Source organism: Maniola jurtina, chromosome 20 (assembly GCF_905333055.1).
Source record: "Maniola jurtina chromosome 20, ilManJurt1.1, whole genome shotgun sequence".
NCBI classification, from domain to species: Eukaryota; Metazoa; Arthropoda; class Insecta; order Lepidoptera; family Nymphalidae; genus Maniola; species Maniola jurtina.
Genome location: NC_060048.1, coordinates 10,677,669 through 10,688,838, shown reverse-complemented (window position 1 = coordinate 10,688,838; position 11,170 = coordinate 10,677,669). Strand labels below are relative to the sequence as shown.

Genomic DNA, 11,170 nt, shown 5'->3' with positions numbered 1-11,170 from the left:
ACTAAAAACAGATATTGCGTAAATTACTGGCAAACTTTTTCACCAGGGCATTATAAATACAGCACCTGCTAGCGAGGGCCATACCAACAATGAAAAATTTCGCGGCGAGCACACAAGTCGAAAAAATACCTCCCAAATAGAATACGCGCCAGCCGCGCTCGGTTCCGCTACGCTATAAAAACCTACCCGAGCAAACTCCGTAATTCCGCGCCGTCCCAACCGATATAAAATATGAAACACTGAGCGAATTTCGCCCCGGCATCGGCACCCCGAACGGTCGTCGAGAAAACTCGGGCGCCCTCGGGTGACTTCGTAGCGCCGTAGCGGCAGTTACGTAGCCGTCACCGCGAACCCGCTACGCCGCGATCACGCTCGTTTCATACAAAAACGGGAGAAAATCATCGGTGATTGTGATTATTTCGATTTGTGAATAATTTTGAGTGCGCGACGAATTTTTTCTGTGATCGTAATTAACACCATGTGCAGTGGCAGTGTACGGAAGGATTTCGATCGGCCCGTTTGATGGTGCGCAAAAATGGTAAATTATATTTACATTTTCATCCCCTAGCGTGATTACTTGCTAAGTGGTGTGCCTTAATTTTTCATGGGCCGCTCCAAGAGGTTCTTAATTTTCGTTCCTCTTATGAAAATTTGGCAATTTCGAACGGAATATTGGTAAAATAATTAAGATTTATCAATAAATAACGTAGCAAACGTAGCATTTTATAAATGCTATAAATTCACTTTTCAGTCATAATAGAGTCATAAATTAATTATTATGGATAATTTATAATGTATGGTTTTATGTGGAAATTTGAATTCGGATTGTCTAATTTAGTAATGATAAATAATTTACTGGCGCAACTAATGACTGCAGCTCTACATTGATCTGAAAAAATAAGTTTATTGTTTCTATTTCATTATTGAATTGATTTGTTTTTAACAGGAGTTACCAAGGAGCTTTAATATCAATCTGCGCAATAACTTTATTTATTAAAATTTTGGGTTTCTTTTTTGAAATCCATACTAGTATTAAAAGTGTGTCTATTTGTCTGTCAACTAACTTTTTACAGTCTAGATTTTTCACTGATTTTGACGTTTAGTACGTTGCTTTTCGAAGAAGAACATTTAATTTAAGAAAGAACAATTAAACTTTTCCCAAGGTGTTTTAAAAAACCTAAATCCACTCCGAAGAAGTCGCTAGCATCATCTATTTGGTGCAGTGATGGCTTGCATCCTGGAGGGGTATATTTATGCTTCTTTTACCCCCAAAAAATCAAAGAGTTTCCATCTGTTAAAAATGATAAACTAGCATACTATATTATTCTTTGACTAGCTGATGCCCGCGACTTCGTTCGCGTCGATGTAGGTTTTTTTAAAATCCCGTGGGAAATCTTTGATTTTTCGGGATAAAAAGTAGCCTATGTGCTAATCCAGGGTACAATCTATCTCCATTCTAAATTTCAGCCTAATTCGTCTAGTAGTTTTTGCGTGAGAAGTAACAGACATACACACACACATACACACACACATACGCACAAACTTTCGCCTTTATAATAATAATATTAGTGTGATTAGTACAGGTTTACTCCATTTTTTTTGCTGTTTGGAAATTTGTGCTTACTTTATTTAACTGTAACAAAATTCCTTCCAAGAAAATATGCAGTAAAATGAAATATAGTTATTTTAAGCATGCCTGCTCCTTTCAACGTCAAGGATTTCCCAGTAATATGTTTTCCTTTAGTACCGGAACTTACCTAGTGTACTTAAGTTACTTCAATAAACACTTTTAAGTTGATTGTAGAGTTAAGATGACTCTGGCTTTTCACATTATGGAGACATAATGGAGAACTCTCAAGTATGTAGGTTTTCTCACGATGTTGTTTTGCTTCACCGTTAAAGCTACTGATACTTAATTTTTAAAACGCCCATAGCTTCGAAAACTTAGAGGTACGTGCCCGGGATCAAACCCCAGATATCACTTAGATAGATAGATTGGAATACCAATCAAGGGATTATTAAGTAAGTTTCAGAAGACAGACAGACAGATAGACAGACAGACAACAAAGTGATCCTATAAGGGTTCCGTTTTTCATTTTGAGGTACGGAACCCTAGAAATCACATTGACTTTACGATCATGTCTTTTAAGTGTTATTAAATACGAACCTATAAAAGGTAATAAGCGGAATGAATTACATTTTCTACATAAAAGGGTTGTGTTTATTTCAAAACAGAAAACTAACATCTATTGAAACGTTTTCAATGAACACTAGTTCATATTACAGTATTTTACGATAGCATTCAATAAATATTAGATATCTAGTACTGAACGGTTATCGGTCGTGCATTTTGATTGATTGCCTGGTAAACTCTTTTTTATCGACCTTTTTGGTGCCTTGTAAAGTTGCTATATGAGTAGGAGGGAGATGGAGAGAGCCGTGATAGTCTCGTGGTTAGGAAGGTTAGTGGAATCGCTATTGTTTCGCATTATATAAAAATAAGTACTGATAATAGGTTTATTGACTGTTTTGTTTGGTACTATAAACTGACGTACAGCACGCACACACACACACACACATACACACATGATAATACTGATATTGTTATAGAAGAGCTGTGTCTTCTGACACAGAGGTAGTTCTCCTACATCTAAAAGAAGGCTCCAACCTCCTAAAGATATTTGTAAACATAAGTTATTGGAAATAAGCAATTTTAAATTTTTTTATGTTACTATCATCGATCATTTGTAATCGAATTAAAACAAAATAACATTTTTTTTTTCTCAAAAAATATTTTTTTTTGTCGCAAAATCGAACTGTGTGCTTAGACGGAAGTTGGAACCCGGATGTGCGTGTTCACACCGAAGGAATTCGGTAGAAACACATCCGGCTCCGTTCTAATTGTTCTAACACCTTTTGTTTTTGCCCCGAGCCGCTCTCAATCAGGGTAAACCGTTTCATAATTCGTTTACCACTGGGATTCCGTCTGCATGCCGGTATTGTCACGATATTTTCCTTCATCTTTAAAACAAGTGATATTTAAAAGCTTAAATGTTGTCTTCCGAAAGTTAGAGGTCTGATCAGGATTGAACCCGGACCTCCAAGATAGAAGGTCGAAGTTTTAAAAACACTATCACCGCTTACTTGTAATCGATTTTTTTTTTTGAAAATATTACAATAAAACTTAAGAGAAGTCTCTCCGTCACTCGCTCCATACAAACGTAATTCCAATTTCATTTGAATATTAAGCAACCAAAGTCCCTGAAATTTTGCAGACATATTCTAGAAACTGATATCTATGTCTGTGGTTTTCCAGATTTCCGTTAAAATATTCGGTTTCAAAGTTACGCGGTCTTAAAAATTCACATAAAAATCTTTGAGCCCCTGTAATTTTAAAACTACATATTTTTAGAAAAATCTAAAACACCACAGGCACAGAATATATTCTAGAATATGTCTGCAAAATTTCATGGACTTTGGTTGCATTATGAAATGAAATGAAAAATAAATGCTGAATGAAATTGGGGCTACGATTGTATGGAGTAAGTGACGGAGAGAGCCCTGTTAACTGAATTTTGTTTTACTACGCAGAAGCCCCAAATACAACTTCGCATAGAAAAAGGCTTAAGGCAAAGTTGTCTCTTTAGAAAATATTAAGAGTCATAAATATGAACTCTGCAGAGGTAATATAATCAGAATGAAGATCATTGAATTTAAATATAATATGAATTACTTATTATTAGGGATTTATTCCAAGGACCCGAATAAAATCGTTTCAAAAATAGAATCAGACGCAAAATCTTTCTTAATACATCGTAACAAAGACAGTCTTGAATAATTTATTCTATTCCCCAAGTTCATAAAACAGTAAATAAAAAGCTGGGGGAAAGAAAGCCAGTCTGACATACTGTTAAATGTTCTGGGAATATGAATACATTTTGTGGGAATTTGTATGTCTACGAATATTTATCATTTTATTTTAATACAAAAATCTTTAATCCGTTTTATTTAAGTCAGCCAATACCTATTATATTTAAATTCAAATTTAAATTTGAATGAATATTTTTTATACTTACTTACCTATATAAATTTAAAATAAATTAAAATTAAGAAAAAAATTTTAGTTTTTTTATTTAAGTTTTTAACAGGTGACGCTTCTAGTCAACTTTATTAAGTGATACAATAATAGGGATGTCAAAATAATTAATTCGGTAACTCCTAATCAAACGTCAAAACGCGCGCTTTGAAATAATGAAATGCGCGACGGGTTATAATTCAATTCGTAGGTAAGTAATTACTTGTTATTTATATATTCAATGATTATCAAACTTAAAACTATGCTGAAATTACGTATTTTGGAAGACCCTATATTGAACATCCCTAAGAAATAGAGCTTTATTCTTTTTATTTCATTAATTATTTTTTTCATTAAATTTATTATTGACTAGCCGATGCCCGCGACTTCGTCCGCGTGGATTTAGGTTTTTCGAAATCCCGTGAGAACTCTTTCATTTTCTGGGATAAAAAGTAGCCGATGTGCTAATCCAGGATATTATCTATCTTCATTCCAAATTTCAGCCAAATCCGTCCAGTAGTTTTTGCGTGAAGGAGTACCAAACATACACACACACACACACACACACACACATACAAACTTTCGCCTTTATAATATTAGTGTGATATAAGAATTACATCATAATATGCAGAAGTTAGTTTTACCTCCGCATTTCTGAACAATAATAAAGAATATACTTACGTTTTTATTTTTAACAGTCATATAACAACAAATATAATTTATTGTTTTATTGTAAAGTTAATCATTGTTTTTCATATGATTCCGTAGTTAAGATAGTTCTTTTTTAACTGACATTAAAAAGACGAAATTCTCAAATCGACTTGTATTTTTAATACAAAAATTTCCATTCTCTACACCTTGAATCTTTTGTTAGGAGTGCTGAATTGGAGTGTCCAATACTTATATAATATAAGATCATAAAAACGCCGTTGTAATGTTTTCAAACGTAATTTTCGCTGACGTAAACTTCGATGTGAAATAAATTTATTTAAATTTAAAACATCAAACGGCTCGTTGTGTCGAAATTTACAACGATTTATCTTTTTGACAATTGCTTTATTTCGTTCAAAAATGTTTTATTAACAGCCAGCTGGTTATATGGGTTCCTGTCAGCGGTTATTCATTTGAAACTTAGTATATTAAATGTAAAGCGCCTTTGTAATAATAATTTTTAATTAAATGGCTATATTTTAAAAGCTTTTTATTAGTTTCACGTGATCGTATGTTGTCATTAGCACAGTTAGTTAGTCAGTTCTCAAGAGTTAGGGAACTTCTAAAAAAACGTCGAGGCTTCAACGTCACAAGCAGGCGTCAAAATAATGTTACTACATTTGATGCAGGTAGCCCTAATGTAGCCCTATTTTTAACCCCCGAACCAAAAAGAGGGGTGTTATAAATTTAACGTGTGTATTTGTGTATCTGTGTATCTGTTTGTGGCATCGTAGCTCCTAATCTAATGAACCGATTTTAGTTTCGTTTTTTTTTGTTTCAAAGGTGGCTTGATCGAGAGTGTTCTTAGCTATAATAAGATGCGGACCTTGACGATGCCTTGCAGTACGATGGAAGAAAAGTGAAAGAGGTAAACCCGTAAGCAAAAGCTAGTCTTAAATTTAATTTCAACGTTTTGCAGAATATATGGAGTTCACGAGTTAAATATTTTATGCAACCGAGGGATTGTTGTTGGGAAGTTGGCAACTCGGAAAAACTACTGACTTTGTAAAATTGCTAAGTGCAGGAAAATTTTAAAACATTTTCACAACTACCTAACGTCTCATATTTAACTTTAGCGTTTCTGGTAGCTTATAAGTAGGTACCTATCAAAGGTATTTTTTTTAATAAAAGTATTTATTAGTATACTAATTTAATTTTCGCAAAAAGCAAAACAAAAATAAAGCCCCTATATTGACTATGAATTCCAGTGTTAATAAGTGTGTTCATTTTTCTCACATCAACTGAAATCGTTATACCCTATGCCACACACAATTATTATACCCTAAGTATTCATGCTGACGTATCCGTGTCGAACAAAAGTCCCATAAAAAGTGTAAATTAAAAATTTATAACACCCCCGACAAGTGAAGGTTACAGTAACTAGAAAAGAGATGATAACTTTCAAACGGCTGAACCGATTTTCTTGGATTATAGCTAAGAACACTCTCGATCAAGCCACCTTACAAACAAAATAAATAAATTAAAACCGGTTTATTAGTTTAGGAGCTACGATACCACAGACAGATACACACGTCAAACTTATAACACCCCCCTTTTTGGGTCGCAGGTTAGAAAAAAGTATTTATAACAAAAGAAAGCTTACCCATGAAATCCACCTGTCATAGAAACAGACGTTACCCTTTTTCCAAAGTCTAAAGGGACTCAGCAAAGAGATATCAAGATTACAACGGCGGGGGTGTCAGTGAAAATCCAATAATATCCAATTTTGATACTCGACTCGAGTCTAGTACGTACTTGCGTACGTGCCCGCGCTTTGAGAATTTTTACCCCTCTCTTTAATTTCCTATCGATCAATGCCTTGCGTGTCTACAAAAGATTGAAAAGCTCAGTTTAAGAGAAAATGTTTAAAATATTGAGGAATTCTGACAAATGACAAGTGTATATTAAAAATTTATAACACCCCCGACAAGTGAAGGTTACAGTAACTAGAAAAGGGCTGATAACTTTCAAACTGCTGAACCGATTTTCTTCGATTATAGCTAAGACACTCTCGATCAAGCCACCTTTCAAATAAAAAAAACTAAATTAAAATCGGTTCATTCGTTTAGGAGCTACGATGCCACAGACACACACGTCAAACTTATAACACCCCTCTTTTTGGGTCGGGGGTTAAAAACAAAGTCGCTTCCAGCTGTCTGTATCTGTGCGCTTAGATTTTATAATCTACACAACGGATTTTAATACAGTTTTCATCTACAGAATATAGAGTAATTTAAGAAGTAGGTTTAATGTTGTTTTGTGTTAATTTTTTGAAATATGACGACAAATAATTGTTCAAGATATATGTCGGAAGAAATCAAGCAAACCGAAAGCTATAATTGAAAATGCTGTAGGTATACACGTAGTATAGTCGTTATTTCAAAAATATTTTGAGATCGCATAAGTATTTTGTGTTTCAATAGAGTTTATTTTTACTTAAGTACTAGCCGATGCCCGCGACTTCGCCCGCGTGGATTTAGGTTTTTTGAAATCCCGTGGGATCTCTTTGATTTTCCGGGATAAAAAGTAGCCTATGTGCTAATCCAGGATATTATCTATCTCCGTTCCAAATTTCAGCTAAATCCGTCCAGTAGTTTTTGCGTGAAGGAGTAACAAACATACACACACACACACACACATACAAACTTTCGCCTTTATAATACTTGCTGACGCCCGCGACTTTGTCCGCGTGGATTTAGGTTTTTCGAAATCCCGTGGGAACTCTTTGTTTTTAGGGATAAAAAGTAGCCTATGTGCTAATCCAGGATATTATCTATCTACACTCTGAATTTCAGCCAAATCCGTCCAGTGGTTTTTGCGTGAAGGAGTAACAAACACACACACACACACACACACACACACACACACATACACACACACACACACACACACACACACAGACACACATACAAACTTTCGCCTTTATAATATTAAGTGTGATACCAAGTTCCACTCATTTTAGTTCTTCATCGAAACATTTTAGCAACAAACTAGCAGAAAACCAATAAGCGTTACTGTTATAAACTTTTAAACGTGAAATAGCTTTCAATGAGTTTAATTGCGTGAGCTTCGAACACTAACTAATTAACCATCAGCCGCCGCTTGCATTTCCGCTGCAATGTTTCTGTTTTTATTGCAGCGATAATTAATAGAAAACCTCGAAACGGCTGCACTTGGTAATAATTTTTGGAAAACCATTGTGGCGTTACATTGTACATGAAACTTTTGTAAACTAATGATTTTAAGGTATTAACCACTAATATAAGATAAAATCCGAAATGAGGACATCCACAGGAGATCCAAGGTCACTGACATAGCCCAACTATTAGCAAGCTGAAGTGGCAGTGGGCAGGCCATGCCTGTCGTAGAGGCGATGGCCGTTGGAGCCGGAAAGTCCTTGAGTGGAGACCGCGTTTAAGCAAACGTAGTGTTAGACGCCCTCCAGCTAGCGGGAAGTGGCTGGATGAGGAAGGCTGAGGACCGGGTGTGGTGGCGCTCTATAGGGAAGGCCTATGTCCAGCACTGGATGTACACAGGCTGAAGATGATGATGATGATGATGATTGTAAATAACGGGTACATACTACGATTAATTTGGTGTTTTCAAGGTCAATAACTCAACAGTTAATGGACTGGACTGAATATCGAAAGTCGCCGGTTCAAACCCCAAACGTTGAACTATAATTGTCGTACCTACTCCTAGCACAAGCTTTACGCTTAGTGGGAGGGGAAAAGGAGAGTATTAGTCATCATGATAAACTTGGCTATTATATTTTTGAAAAAAAAACCAATGTTGTTAATTGTTTTACTTTTATGTCTCTCCTTTTTGTGATGGTGTACAATAAGGCATATTTCATTTCACTTCGTTTTATTTCCTGAAGGATAAGATCCGCAATGACGAAATCCACTTATAACCTAGCTCATCCCATCAGCTCACTGGAGTTTGGTTATCTTGTGGATCGTGGATTTGGTTATCTTGTGGATTTATCTTTTCGATGCTGGTTCTTTTTGTTAGCGTAGTGGTAGATTCAGTTGACGACTCAAAAACACTTGTAAAAGTTTATCTGAATAAAAGTCTTTCTTTTTCTACTTCTGCTGGATCAACGGGCAGTAACTAAATTGGACTTGCTTTTGCGAATGCAGCTATTAAAATTTTATCCCGACGTTTTGAGCAGTAAGAAGCTTGTGGCTACGAATGTTTTATGCACAGACCCATAGTTCTTAGGAAGTTTGTGAGCTCTTTGAAAATTACTGACTCGGTAAAATTACAAAGTTCAAAGTTATTTCGAAAGATTTAAGATCGCAGTTTTATGGCGCAAGTGGGAGAAGTTATGTATAAAATGTCGTTCGTCTACAATGTGTATAATATATGACACGATCCAGCTTCGACCCGATGTACGATGGCCTTGAGTCAAAGTCAAAGTCTAATAATTTATTCAAAGTAGGTACTATTTCACAAACGTGGTTTTAAAAATATTCGAAATTCAATTCAAACGTTTTCAAAAGACATTCGAAATTAAATTCGAAAACATAAGTTTCGTTTGTGATTGGTTGGTGACTCAAAATGTTAACGCCCACTGAGATTTTTGTCTCTGTAATTTGTGTGGGATTACGTAACAGAGAGTTACTAATTACTAATTACTAACCTCGTTCCGGGACTAGAGTATAGTTATACTATCTATTCATGAAAAAATTTAATAAAGAGGAGGAAAATTTCTACACTATACGTTTCTGCAACTGCGCCAAATACGTAGTTCATAAATTTTATCGCAGCGTTGATAGAAGTTTATGATGACGTAGTAAGTTCTTCAAAGTTGAAAACTCTTCGAAAGTTACAACTTCATGTAGAAATTTTACGTCCCACATAAAAAGCCTAGCGGTGGAATTAATCAAAAATTTATGGGATGTTAAATAAATCTTTGTTTTATCGTGTGGGCATGTAGTAGGTACGGTTATGAGTATTGGTTTTTTAACAAGCGTAAATTAAAAATTCATAACACTCCCGACAAGTGAAGGTTACAGTAACTAGAAAAGAGCTGATAACTTTCAAACGGCTGAACCGATTTTCTTAGATTATAGCTAAAAACACTCTCGATCAAGCCACCTTTCAAACAAAAAATAAATAAATTAAAATCGGTTCATTTTTTTTATTTTTTCAGGCTTGTGCTAGGAGTAGGTACGACAATAGTGCAACGGGCGGGGTTAGAACCGTCGACCTTTCGGTTTTCAGTCCGGTTGAGCTATTGAGGCTATTAGTTTAGGAGCTAAGATGCCACAGGCAGATACACAGATACACGCGTCAAACTTATAACACCCCTCTTTTTGGGTTGAAAATAGAAACCTAAATCAATGCGATCGAAGTCGCGGGCATCAACTATCAGCCAGTTACCTATAGTTGTTCATAGACAACATGAGGTATAGAAAATTGAATTTATTACCTACGGTGTATTTCAAACTTGTAGAGCAGAATTTGCATTCGCCTAGTTTGTACAAGGCCACAGTATAGCAGGTCCTTTGATGTTGCCATCATATTTACGACGACAAAGGTACCGACTAAAATAGACTACTTGCTTATTATTTTGATGTGATATTCAAAGTAACTTCAATACACTGAACCCTTAATAGTTGTTACATTCAATATTAAGACGTAATCGGCTTTAAGTATAAAGCGCTTAACTTTCGGAGCTTAACTGAAGAGTTTTATCTATTTGTGAAATTATTTTCACAAGAAATGTTTTGATAGAAATGGCACAACTAAATTCCATGGAATCCAATCACTACACATATTATAAATGAGAAAGTGTGTTACTAGGGATATTAGGAAAACCCTAAAACCCTATTATATTAAAGACATAATAAATATGCCTATAATACATTGACATGACAATCATTACAGAATTCAATTACATGACACGCACCTCATCGCGTCGTACGAAATTAAAGGTGGGGTAAAAATCCATAAACGCCCGATCACGTACGGTGAGCAAGAGGAGGGTTGAGTATGAGAATTAGGTATTATTGGATTTCCATTTTCCACTGTGTTCCGTGGATGTAGTGGCGCCTATTGGCGTGATATAGTGACTGTTTCTATGATTATAATTTTACGTTTTTTATAAACCCCCGGCCCAAAAGGTATGTATGTATGTTGGGTGTTATAAGTTTGACGTGTGTATCTTTGTATCTGTCTGTGGCATCGTAGCTCCTAAACTAATGCATCGCTTTTAATTTAGTTTTTTTTTTTTTGTTTGAAAGGTGGCTTGATCGAGAGTGTTCTTAGCTATAATCCAAGAAAATCCGTTCAGCCGTTTGACAGTTATCATCTCTTTTCTAGTTACTGTAACCTTCACTTGTCGGGAGTGTTATACCTAAATTTTTAATTTACACT

The 11,170-nt window shown here is 35.3% G+C and overlaps 1 protein-coding gene across 1 annotated transcript in view; it reads left to right on the top strand.

Moving 5' to 3' along the window:
• The first annotated feature begins 343 nt into the window (after positions 1-343).
• Positions 344-11,170, top strand: part of LOC123875801 (hemicentin-2-like) — a 357,222-nt gene continuing 346,395 nt past the window's right edge. The window contains exon 1 of the mRNA XM_045921841.1: positions 344-538. Coding sequence (XP_045777797.1) covers positions 536-538 — 3 coding nt within the window. The 5' untranslated portion in view covers positions 344-535. The remainder of the gene's footprint in view (positions 539-11,170) is intronic.